Source organism: Lutra lutra, chromosome 8 (genome assembly GCF_902655055.1).
Source record: "Lutra lutra chromosome 8, mLutLut1.2, whole genome shotgun sequence".
In the NCBI taxonomy this organism is placed as follows: Eukaryota; Metazoa; Chordata; class Mammalia; order Carnivora; family Mustelidae; genus Lutra; species Lutra lutra.
In genome coordinates, this window is record NC_062285.1 from 43,990,709 (window position 1) to 44,003,906 (window position 13,198).

At 41.2% G+C, this 13,198-nt stretch overlaps 1 protein-coding gene across 3 annotated transcripts in view; it reads left to right on the forward strand.

The window, feature by feature from the left end:
* The first annotated feature begins 579 nt into the window (after nucleotides 1-579).
* The window catches only part of C8H12orf56 (chromosome 8 C12orf56 homolog), a 96,010-nt gene continuing 83,391 nt past the window's right edge, over nucleotides 580-13,198 (forward strand). For all 3 annotated transcript variants that reach the window (XM_047740727.1, XM_047740728.1, XM_047740729.1), the window contains exon 1: nucleotides 580-1,041. In XM_047740727.1, the coding sequence (XP_047596683.1) occupies nucleotides 580-1,041 (462 nt within the window). The remainder of the gene's footprint in view (nucleotides 1,042-13,198) is intronic.

Here is a 13,198-nt window from a genome sequence, read left to right on the forward strand (position 1 = left end):
ATGCCCTTCTCATCACGCTAACCTAATTTATAGTAAGTGACTCCTGATCTGTAAAAAAGGAAGCAGCACTTTTAAGGGTGCACAATTAGCATTCCTCCACCTCCGGTCTTCAGCTTTTCAAGATGCCAGCCTCAACCATTCATTCATCCTACACAGATTAAGCTCTGATGGTCTATGGGGCTTTTTCCTGGACCTTGGGAAGACAAGCATTACCCCCAAGGCTTGGGCGTGCCAAATCAATTTATAAGATTTCCTTCAGAGAGAGCGCTTTCTAGTTGGAGAAAAGATCTACGTTTATACCCGTGAATAACTAGAAGGCTGTATCAGGCAATGCTATCAAGTGCTAAATCTGTGTGATTGGTCTTCATAGGATTCTAGGGCTGTTCTGCCTATTTAAAAGAAATCGGTAAATTTCAACGCGTTTCTAACAGAAACCCTGTTTGAAATTGTGGGTTCCCTTATCAATACCGGCTGTTAGAAACGGCGTGGTCCTCGACAGCCGAGCCAGGCGGGGATGCTGGGGCTGCTGTGAGCAGAGGGCGAGGAGAGCCCCTCCATACCCGCCGCGCAGCCCGCGGGATGCTCGATGACGATTCACCCGAAGCGCCTCGCCCCGCCCACTGTTGGACCCGCACCCAAGTTCGGGGCCCTGCGCCACGGGGAGGTGGCGGCGTCGGTGGGGCGGGCGGCTTTGTGGCGCGCGCGGGTTCCATCGCAGGCGGCGCGGAGGCGGGGCCGGGCCGAGGCGTCCACCGCCCCCGGCACTGGGCAGGGCTTCGGGCGCCGCGCATGGCCGGCCCCGCAAGGTCTGGCTTCCCCTCGCACACGAATAGCCGTCTGGACGCGTTCCTGCGGAGGCAGCTGCTCCCCGAGGTCTACGACGCCATCCGCGCCTACGAGCCGTGCATCGTGGTGTCCGAGTCGGAGAAGCACGCCTTAAAGTACGTGGTGCTCAGCGATCGGCTCATCTACCTGACCGAGAACCCGCCCAAGTCCATCCGGCGAGCCCTGGCGCTGCGGGACGTCGTGGCCATTGACCTGGTGAGGAGCGCGGGCAGACTGGCGGGCTCGTGAGAACTCCCCTCTTGGGTCCCCCAATTCCAGCCCTCAGTATGCGGGAAGAGGGAGGAGGAGGCAGACCTTCCCCATCCCTCCCTGGATTCCCGTACTTTTAAAAAACTTACTTTAGGACTAGAAGCCACAGGAAAACTGTGGATTGCTTTATGTACTCCGAATAAAGATACCTTGCCCCTTCTCATCATGTGTACTGGTCATCCCTTGTGCCCCCCAAATAGGGCTACCTGTGTGAGAACATAGCCCCCTATAAAAATTATGCTTTAAGGTCACTTTTTTCGTTCATTAAGCGCCTAGCCTGTGCCAGTCCCTTGTTCTAGACACTGAGGATGCAAAAATGAAATAGGGCCCCTTCCCAGAAGCTGCTGTGGGAGAGAAAAAAAAGCCCCAAACCAATGCAAATAAATGCAGTGTACTAAGTACTATTATGTCTTGTTTACTTTTTTATCAACAGTGCTTAGAGCGCGTTAGGTGCTCGATATGAGTAAGTGAGTGAATGAATGAATGGATGGGATGAGCACAGGACCCCCGACAATCTCAGGAAGGTCACTTGATCCAAACTAGGCTTCAAAACTTCTTGAAGAAGATACAGTCTGGCACACACACGCCTTGTCCCAGTTTTTAGTGTGCTGCTACTGTATTCCTTTCCTTCAGGAATAAATTTACTTTATAAACCAGCAACACATTGGAAGCAGTCTCTTCTCCAATTACAGTTTTTTTTTCCCCCTTGGCTCCCTTTAATCTGAGCTGTTCTCCAGGTGTGTTCCTTTTTCCACTGGGGACAGGTGTCTAGCCTCATCTCCCATCTCCACTCCCCTCCCCTTAGTCTCTGCATCTCCCAAAGGAGAAGTTGGCAAGACTTGGTGGGGCTCTTTTGCCAAGACAAGCATAACTTGTTTGGAACACATCTGTAAGAAAAGGATACAATTTAGGGAAAAGAAAAAAGCTTTTATTTTTTTCTCCTTAAAATATCTCTGTGGGCTAATATCACTACGTAAATTTACTTGTGGGGTTTTTTTTTTTTTTTTTTTTTTTGAGTAAAAGTTGGAAGCAAAAGGGCTTTTTTCCTATTTTCATTTTCTTGAAATAAAAATTTTAAAAATGTATATCCTTTATCAAATGCTTTTTAAAACATTAAACGTTTAGCTTTTTCTACTGTCTGCAGTGTAAACATTTATTGTTTTGACAAAATGAAATGATTTTAGGATATTGTTACTTGCCCTGACAAGACAGTATATGTATTCCAACTGTTATATATTGTTCTTTCTGACTGTCAGAATCTGAAAAGTACAGTAAAGTTTCCTAGGCCTCCAAGCCAAGAATCTTCCCAAGAGGTATACCAATTCATCTGGTAATCCTTTATGTACAAAATTTACCTTTCAAAAAAAAAAAAAAAAACAAAAAAAAACACTTACCTTTCAGGCATATAGAGGAATGTGTAAAGGAGCTGAACAAGTCTAAGATTTCAGCATTGTTGACAGACTGGCTGTCCATCTTGCACAATAGAGTTGTGTTAGGAAGAATAATGGCCCCCAATGGATATCCCTGGACCCTGTGAATATGTCACATTACATGGCCAAGAGGAATTAAAGTTGCAAATGCAATTAAGGTTGCTTGCTCATCAGCTGACTTTAAAATAGGGATATTAAAAAAAACAAACAGTGTCCAATAAACAAAGAAACCAAAAAGAAAGAAGAAAAGAAAAGAAAAAGGTAAGAAAAGAGAAAAGAAGGCAGGCAAAATAAGTAAGTCAAATAGGGAGATTTTGGATTACCTGGGTGGGCCCACAGTTGTCACAAAATCCTCAAAAGTGGAAAAGGGAGGCAGAGTGCTGCAGCACAACAGATTTAGTTCTGAAGGTGGAAGGGGCCGGAAGCCAAGGAATCTGAGCAGCCTGTAGAAGCTGGAAAAGGCAGGAAACAGGTTTTCTCCTAGAGCATCCAGAAGGAATGCATTCCTCTTGACACCTTGATTTTAGCCCAGTGAGACCCATTTTGGACTTGTGACCTCCAGAACTATTAGAGAATAAATTTGTGTTGTTGAATGCCACACGTTACGTGGTACTATGTTACAGTAGCAAATGAATACAGAAATGTTTCTTATTAATGTTGTCTGTTTGTTTATTGAGGGAGAGAGAGAGAGCTCCTGTCTGGGGAGTGGGGGCAGGGGTTGGGAGCTGGGGGTGAGAGGAGGGCAGAGGGAGAGGGAGAGAGAAAATCTTAAGCAGGGTCCACACCCATTGAGGAGCCCAACTCAGATCTCAGTCTTACAACCCTGAGACCATGACCTGAGCTGAAAACACAAGTCTGACACTTAACCGACTGAGCCACCCAGGTGTCCCATCCTATTAATGTTGTTTAAAATGGGTTATCATTGGGGCGCCTGGGTGACTCAGTTGGTTAAGCATGAGACTCTTGGTTTCGACTCAGGTCATGATCTCAGGGTTGTGAGACTGAGACCTGAGTTGGGCTCCCCACTCAGCAGGGAGTCTGCTTGGGACTCTTACTCTCTGCCCCTTCCTCTGCCCTCTCTCTTTCTCCCTCTCTCAAATAATTAAAGAAATCTTTTTTAAAAATTGGTAATCATTTTTAAACAATATTGTTTCAGTGAGAAATAAATATAATCAAGTTGAGTACAAATGCCTTAACCATCTCTTTTCCTGAGGCTTTGTAAAATAATTCTAGGGTTATTATAGTTCAGTGGCTTGGACAGCTTTGCAGGTGAGTGACATATAGGTATCAGAGAATTGCTGGTAAAGGTACTAGGTATAGTACCAATTAGTAGCCACAGGTGGAGTTGACTAACCATCCCTCTATGAACATTAAATCCTCACTTAATAGCACAATGGGGAGAATTTTCCTGATTTCGGTGTTATACGTCATATATTTGTCTCTTATCCATGCTAACACAGTCACTTCAATTACATGATATATTTTTTTTATATAAATTTTATTTATTTGACACAGAGAGATAGCAAGAGAGGGAACACAAGCAGGGAGAGTGGGAGAGGGAGAAGGAGGCTTCCCGTGGAGCAGGGAGCCTAATATGGGGCTCAATCCCAGGACCCTGGGACTCTGGGACCACAGGACCTGAGCCAAAGGCAGAGGCTTAACAACTGAGCCACCCAGGTGCCCTCAATTACATGATTTCAGTGCCAGGCAGCTTTGTTTTTTAGAACCAGTTCCTCCTTCCTTGAAAGATAAACTGTTTACTCTCCTTTTTATTTATTTATTTATTTATTTTTTTAGGGCGCTGTCCTCTTTCTAAGGCCATCTCTTTAGACATCCTTTTCCATTCTCAAAGGTTTTCTCATCTTACTGTACACATTTGGTTATTTAACTTTCAGCCAGTTCAGGTTCCCATTCTGCCTTTGTTCTAGCTGTCATGGTAATAAAGCCCCTAAGCCGTCGCATCCTTTATTACCTCTGCGCCCAGCCCTCGCGGTTCCATGTTCGATCAGATTCCTTATTTATTTCATGACACATTTTGCGGTTACAACACTTCAGAATATAATTTGCAAACATGCAGATAAAATTCCACTCTCTCCCCTTCCAAAAGAAAAATGGAAGGTAACAGCAACAAAAAAATTAGGCTAGAACTTGGCATTGGATAAAACTGAGATTTCCTTCCCAGTGAAGATGAGCTTAAAGTGCACGGGGAGATCTCCATTGGTGTTTGATATGGTTCATCTCCTAAAACAAAGAGTTTTTCTAAGGTTGCTGGGGCAGAGCTTTTATTAAAAGGCTGATATTTTCTTTAACAGTTACTTTTGGAAGAATTCTCTAGCGTTCTGCTCTTGTGGGCATCAAAACATTTCTTTAAACTCTTCTAAGATTAAATACATATTTTTTAAGTGCAAGAAGCTACTACCCAGAAGTGAATTTTCTATTAATTCATTCACCTTCAATGCCATACCATCACCTACCAAGAAAAACAAATCTGTCAAATCCAGCAGCCTTCACCTCTTAACCTCTTACCTGTCTTTCTTCACCTCTTCACCTCTTAACATCTTACCTGTCTTTGTCCTTGTATTTTCACCACTCCTTCCAGGGAGTATGGGCTCTCCAGCCATCCCAGGCTCCATGTGGCTTCCCGACTGGGCAACAAATGTACGTTTTACATCCTGGCCTGTTGCTCGTGGTGAACATGTTCTCCCCTTTCAAGGTCATTCATATCATCATATTTATAATCCCCCTCTTCCTCTCCTCCTCTCTCTCTAAAACATGTAAAAACGGGTTCCTGGCTGGCTCGGTCAGTAGAATGTCACTTTTGATCTCAAGGTTGTGAGTTTAAACCCCATGATAGGCACAGGGTTTACTTAAAAAATAAAAAAATAAAAAGTAAAAACATCTTGGCTTGAACAGAAAACAGGTCACAGACTGTGAATTAAAAGGGCTCCAAGAGTTTGCCAACTGATCCCCACTTTGCACTTCTGTATTCAGAGCTGACATGTTTCTAGGCTAAGCCCATCATTCTTTCTCTGAGTTTTTTCTTGGCTAGGCCACGAGGCGGGACTCTTGGGCCATTTTGTTCCCTGCTGTATCTCTGGTTCCTAGAACACTGCCTGGCACAGAAGAGATGGTCAATAACTATTTGTTAAAAACTCAACATGATCTGTTTCTTCATTTATTAACTGCCATACACATTGGGGGGCATTTAATAATTCATTTTTTAATAATACGTTTTCATTCAGCTTTTGCTCTCTACCTGTGTAGACTTGGTCTAGTTATTTACCTGCTAGTCTGCACCTTCATTCCTCATCTGTAAAATGGAGATAACAGCGCCTTCCTTAGAGTTTACATCAATAAATGTAACACACTTAAAAGAGTACTTGGCACATGGTAAGAGCTACTACATGTTATTATTGATAACCTTTATTCATACATAGTAAGTCTATTAAGGCTCACAAAGAATCTGTAATATAGATATTATCTTCTCTTTTTATATTAGGGCACTTGAATTTAGGAGATTTAGCAAACTGGAAAGAAAATAACTTTTTTTTTTTGAGCACTGATTATATATTCAGGGTTTTAAATACATTATCTCATTTATCCTTCTTGAAAATCTGCCCAGTAGGTTTGTCAGGTTTAATATGTCCAATAACAGAATTCCTGATCTTCACCCTCCAAATCTGTTCCTTTTCCTTTAGCCTTCCTTATTTTAGGAAGTAACATCTTCCATCAGCTTTAATTTTCTCACTCCCCACATCCAACAATCAGTCTATCTCCTTGATTTGTGTAGAGGAGGAAAAAGTTTCCCTTGACCCTCTCAGGGTTCCTGGCTGGGTCTGAATATTAAACTGACAAAGGCAGATTAACAGGAGAAAAGCCTACAAATTTATTTAATACAAATTTTACATGACATGGAAGCCTTTATAAGGAAATGAAGACCTGAAGAAATAAATCTGTGTGTGTTTAATATTAGGTTTGATGAAGAATAGAGAGTCATGGAAAAGTGGGATAGTACAGAAAAGGGGGTATGACTAAGAATAATAAACTAGGGAAAACTAGCAAGAGCTGTTTGGATTCCTCTCACTGTCCTGTCTTGTGTACAGGGAGGGCACCTCTCTTAGACCTGCTTTCAAGGGAGCAGGGTGGAGAAAGGTCAGAGAGAATTTCCTGCATCTGCTGTTTTCTCAAATTCTTTCAGCTCAAAATATTCAGTATACCAAGGTGCTATGTTTTGGGGGAGTGTGTTCTGAACCTTGTCACTTCTCATCCAAAATGTATTCAGCCATGACCTTTCTTGTTGCTTCTACTTATACCACTTATCCAATCCCTTATCTAGACTATTGGAGTTGCCTCTAAACTCATTCCTCCATCTAGCAGTTGGGATGATCTTTTAAAACATAAATTGTAAATTAAGTTATATCATTCTTCTGTTTAAAAATCTCCATTAGCTTTCAAATTCTTTATTGCCTATCAGAGCCTCCATGATAACTCCTTTATCTCTGACTTATCTCTCACTCTTCTCTAAACTCTTTATGTTCTTTCCTGCCTCAGGGCCTTTGTACATGCCATCCTAGCCAGAACACTCTTCCTCCAGATCTTCAGAGGATTGATTCCTTCTTATCAGTCATGTTTCCAAATTCAGCATCACCTCCAGAGGGATGCCTTGCATGACCACCCAATCTAAAGTACCATTCTTATGTCACACCCATCACATCTGTTGGCTTCCAAGCACTTATCACTATCGGCATTGTAAGATTAATCTGTTTAATGACTTATAATTGTGTATCTCTCATACAATGTAAGCTCCATGAGGTCATGTCTGTCTTGTTCATCCCTGGGTCGCTGTGCATGCATCATATTACCTGACACACAGTAGATTATCAATAACTATTTGTCAATTAGAAGAATGAATAAATGAATAAACAGATGTTCAGATACATCATATCATTTACCTCTCAGAGGGAGAGATCCTCTTTCCTTATTCCAAGTGTTGAGAGACCCTGGAGACTTGATAATTTGTCGCAAAGGCAGTTAGTGGAAGGGCCAGAGTAAATGCTCCCAGGTCTCTTAATGCTCCTGTTCAGCATTTTTCTTGCTTCCTTTGTGCTTGTATGAGATGATCTCTGTGTTGTTTACCTGAGTCCTGCATTTTGGTAGGATGAGTTAGATAAGAGGAGACCATAATATGGATGCTTCTTTTCTTCTCTAGCATGTTTTTTTTTTTCCTATTTTGATTCATTTGCAGCCTTTCAAAACTCTCACTGTGGAAGGAAGAAAGAGGTGGTACCTCTTATCTATCACTTTGGTTTCTTAATAGGTTGTTTACATAGAATAGTTTGGATATTGTATTTGAATGCTGAGAGACTCCATGAGGGCAACATTTCATCAGTTTGATTCACTGATGTACCCCTAACACCCAGAATGATAGTGGACTGATCAAGATAGCCCAGGTTAAGCTTCACTAAGAAAACCCACCAAAGTCTTTAGTGCTTTAACACAACATAATCTGTCTCATTCAAGTGACTTGTCCATTGTGGATTGGCAAGAGGCTCTATTCATCTTAGTCACAAGATATGTGATACTTAGTTACACCTCTTGGTTTCAGGGCACCATCTCAGCACATGCTTACTTAATCACCGTGGCAGAGGGAAATTAACTTGCCAAATCCTGTACCAATTTTAAGTGGGCTCCACACACAGCAGAGCCCAATGGGGGACTTGAACTCATGACCCTGAGATCAAGACCTGAGCTGAGATCAAGAGCCAGACATTTAACCACACACTTAACTGATTAAGCCACGCAGGCACCCCAATTATGTACTGATTTTTAAGATTCTACCCACATGTCACTTCTCACATTTCACTGGCCAGAGTCAGACACATGGCCCACACCTAACTTAAAAGGGGGAGAAAAGGGGCACCTGGGTGGCTCAATCAGTTAAGCATATGCCTTCCCCTCAGGTCATGATCCCAGGGTCCTGAGATCAAGCCCTGTGTTGGGCTTCCCATTCAGCAGGGAGCCTGCTACTCCCTCTCCCCCTGCCCTTCCTTTTCTCTCTTCTGCTCTCCCTCAAAAAAATAAATCTTTTAAAAAAGGCGGGGCGGGGGGAATGTGATCCTACTATATATGCATTCCATGTGTCTGCAAGAGAGAATAGGAATATTTGTGAACAGCTCTAACATCTACCTCAAATTACTGAGTGCTTACTGTTTGCCACTCAGCCTCTGTTCTAAGTGCTTAACTTGGAACAACTAATTTATCTTTACAATAACCCCAGGTAATATTGTTAGCTTAGCTTTACAGATAAAAAACCTGCCTGAATTATAGAGAACTTAAGCAATTTACCCAAGATCATTCTCTAAGTGGCAGAACCAGAATTTGAACCCTAGTAGTTTGGCTCCAGAACCAATGCTTTGACTCTACAGATACAGCTGCCTCAGCCATAGCAGGTCATTAATTAAAAAAAAAAAAAAAAAGGTTATCCAAGAAACTCTAAGCTTTTTGAAAACAGAAACTCCATCTTACATTTTGCATGTTTCAGTTTTGCACCTTGCGGTAGGAACTCAAAAGTATCTATGATGTACTGAACTGGATGAATTAGAAACTAGATAATTAACTGCTAAAAGCCTAGGGTGCTTTTATTCTCTGAAATTAAAGTGGATAGAAAAAAATCTGAACCAAGACTATGAAATCGAGACCAAAGGTAAGATAAATATAGAATTGTTCACAAAGGGCACCTGGTGGCTCAGTGGGTTAAGCCTCAGGTCATGGTCTGAGAGTCCTGGGATCGAGCCCTGCATCAGGCTCTCTGCTCAGCAAGGAGCCTGCTTCCCCCTCTCTCTCTGCCTGCCTCTCTGCCTACTTGTGATCTCTCATTCTCTGTCAAATGAATAAATAAAATCTTTTAAAAAACAAACAAAACAAAAAAAGAATTGTTCGCAAAATATAGAAAACAAGGGGTGCCTATGTGGCTCAGTTGGTTAGGCATCTGACACTTGATTTTGGCTCAGGTCATGATCTCAGGGTCCTGGGATGGAGCCTTGCATCAGGCTCCGAGCTCAGTGGGGAGTCTGCTTCTCACTTTCACTTGGCCTCTTCCCCACTTTCTCAAATAGATCTTTTTTATTTTTATTTATGTATTTATTTATTTGACAGAGAGAGAGACAGCGAGAGAGGAAACACAAGCAGGGGGAGTGGGAGAGAGAGAGAAGCAGGCTTCCTGCTGAGCAGGGAGCCCAATGTGGGGCTCCATCCCAGAACTCTGGGATCATGACCTGAGCCAAAGGCAGACACTTAACGACTAAGCCACCCAGGTACCCCTCAAATAAAAAATCTTAAAAAACTTAGAAAAAAATGAATTAACGAGTGTCAACTATACTTCAATTAAAGAACAAAATGTAAGGGATATCCCTTTGCATTTTAGAAGTAGTATTTTGATAAAAGTAAGAGAACTCATTACCAGTTGCAAATATAAATATGACAACTGATGTAGATCCATTCATGAGTGATACATTATTTTAGAGGTAGTCAAAGAATTTAAAGATATTTTCAGATAAAGCCTTATTCATTTGAGATAACAAAAAAAGCACACTCTCTTCTCTCCCAAAATGCCCCTTGCTGCCAGCATCAGAGACAAATACCAGGCCGAGTAGGCCATGAATCTGGCTCAGTCTTGTATTACTGAGGTTCTTATGACCAGTCAGTCCTTAATTGTAATAGATATTTATTGGGTATATACTATATGCTGTCCTTGTGTCAAATACTTTAGATCTCATATAATCTTATTAACTCTATAAGGAAGGCGATACTGCCTTTTTTTTTTTTAATAGATGGCAAAACTGAGGCAGAGAAAGAGGAAATACTTACACAAGGTTATATTCAGAAAACATGAGCTGGAATATAAACTCAGGTCTTTTGATCTTACAGCCAGCATTCTTTATGCACACAGTAACAACTGATCTACAAATTCCTGGTTTCCGAATTCCAAATTTCCGTAGACATTCTTAGGTTTTGCTATAGAGACAACATGGTTACCTCATAATATACAGATTACATGGTTCCTGGGCGTTGGCTATCAGGAAGGACATTTTAAATAAAACACCTTTTTCATTCCCCATACCACCTCCCTGTACTCAAGACTGTTGTCCTTCAGAGTTCAGACTGGTGTCATTGCTGTTTCTGATGATGTTCAAGGACAGGTTTGGTTGGAAAGGTGGAGGTTGGAAAGATGCATCCTTTTCACAGGGCCAAGCCTTTAAAGCTTTTTCTCTTTTAGTCTTTCTTAGCTGTGGTGCTCATCCCAGAGGCAATGATTTTTCAAGCCTAACACATGATATAATCTAAGGAGTCTCCAGTATTAGGGGGGAAAGTGCTCAATTCTCCAAACTGGTAATTGTTTTTGGAATATGTGGGTGGATCATTCTTGCCAGCAATATTCACAGGTTCCAAAAAAAGCTCAGCTACTCAGACTTCCTTAGGGATCGGTACACTAAAGCCCAGGTAGAGTATAATGGGAAAAAAAAAACCACCTGGTAGAGGCTACAATGAGTTTTTTAATTATGAAACTGGAAGGATTTGCCAAATGTTAAATGTAAAAATAGCTTCTACTTAGGAACAGGCTTATGTACAGTGTGACATCGGTATTAAATGTGGTTTAATTGGAGGGAAATCCATTCAAGAAACTTCCTTGTATTGATTAGCTATCTCATCAGTAGCTTGAATCCTTTGGATTTACCCCTGGTACTCCTTCAGGTTTGCTCTGAAAAACTCTTGGAACAGGTAATTCATTACATTGAAATCTGAGTGAATTAATTTAGTATTGCTTTCCTTTCTTTGTTAGACACTGGAGAGTCTGCTGTCAGAGAGGAAGTTAGGTCCAGAAAGAACCATGGAAGTTGAAAGATATCTCACGATTTAGCTCTTTTGGGGCCTTACTTACTTAATTACTACTTAATGTCCCGTGAAGTAAAGTGATCTCCAAACTGTGGCCCAGTACATGATGTAGGCCTTTAGTTTTTCCCTTTCAACTTTTCCTCTGGTTTATGTTTTTCTTCTTTCTACACAGCACAGTTCTATTGAATGGATGTTAGATTTTATATGGGGTATTCTACCAATGTTTTGAATTACCAGGGACAACAAATATATAAGGGAATAAAAAGTGGCATGTGCTTTTGAGTAACTCATAATTTAGAGAGGAAGGTAAGCAGACGGGAAAGAAGAAAAACAGTTATAAGCAGATACTTATAACGAAATGTGAGACTAGATATAACAAACAGAATACTGTGGGAACCCAGAAGAGGAAGTGACATACTTCTCGTTTTGGTGAGAGAAGGCGGTGCAGGGGAGGGTGGGATGAACATATAAAGGTTCACCAAAGAAGTAACCCGAGCTTGGTCTTGAAGGAAGAATAGAAGTTTCTAAGCTGAATAAAGGACAAGTATATTCCAAAAGGAGAGGATGGCATGTGCTTGATCAGCTTTCTACAACAGGCTGAAATGCCTGCTTGTGATCTCTGTCTGCTAAATGAATAAATAAAATCCTAAAAAAAAAAAAAAAGTATACATCGCATTTGGTTGCCATCTCTCTTTTGCTTAGTTTTTAGGGAAATTTTCTATCTTTCTTTTTTAAAAAAATATTTTCTTTTTAAGTAATCTCTACATTCAACATGGGACTTCAACTCACAAACCCCGAGACCGGAAGAGCTGCATGCTCTACCCACAGAGCCAGCCAGGTGCCCCTCTAGTAAAATTTTTTTTGCACTGTCTTATTTTGTCTCATGGTACTATCACCATTTCAGCTCTCTTTTGGTTACTATTTTCACGGTATATCTTTTCCATCCCTTACTGTCAACCTATTTGTGGCTTTTTGTGTTTTTTTTAAGATTTTATTTTTATTTATTTGACACAGAGAGAGAGAGAGATCACAGTAGGCAGAGAGGCAGGCAGAGAGAGAGGGGGAAGCAGGCTCACCACTGAGCAGAGAGCCCGATGTGGGGCTCGATCCCAGGACCCTGAGAACATGACCTGAGCCAAAGGCAGAGACCTAACCCTCTGAGCCACCCAGGTGCTCCAGCCTATTCATGTTTTTGAATCTAAAGTGGGTCTCTTATAATGGTACAAAGTGAATCATCAGTTAAATCATGTTTTTAAAATCTATCTTTTCAATCTCTGACTTTAATTGGAGTGTTTAGTCCATTTATAGTATTATAATTACTGATAAGGTAGAGTTCACATCTGTCATACTGCTATTTATTTTCATATTTCCCCCCCATTCCCCAGGTACTGCCTTCCTTTGTGTCAAATAGGTACCTTCTAGTATACACACTGTTCTCCTGTGATTTCTTTTACCATGTGTTTTGGAGTTTTTAAATTAATGTTTGCCCTGGGGAGTACAATTAACATGCTCCTTTGTAACAATCTAGTTCAGATTATTACCAACTTAATTTCAATAGTATACAAAAATATAAGTCTTTTCCCTCCCTCCTCCTTTGCGCTGTTATTATCATACACATTATAGTTTCTACATTATGTGCCCATCAACACAGATTTATAATTATAGCTTTATGCAAGTATCTTTTTTTTTTTTTAAAGATTTTATTTATTTATTTATTTGACAGACAGAGATCACAAGTAGGCAGAGGCAGGCAGAGAGAGAGAGAGGAAGCAGGCTCCCTC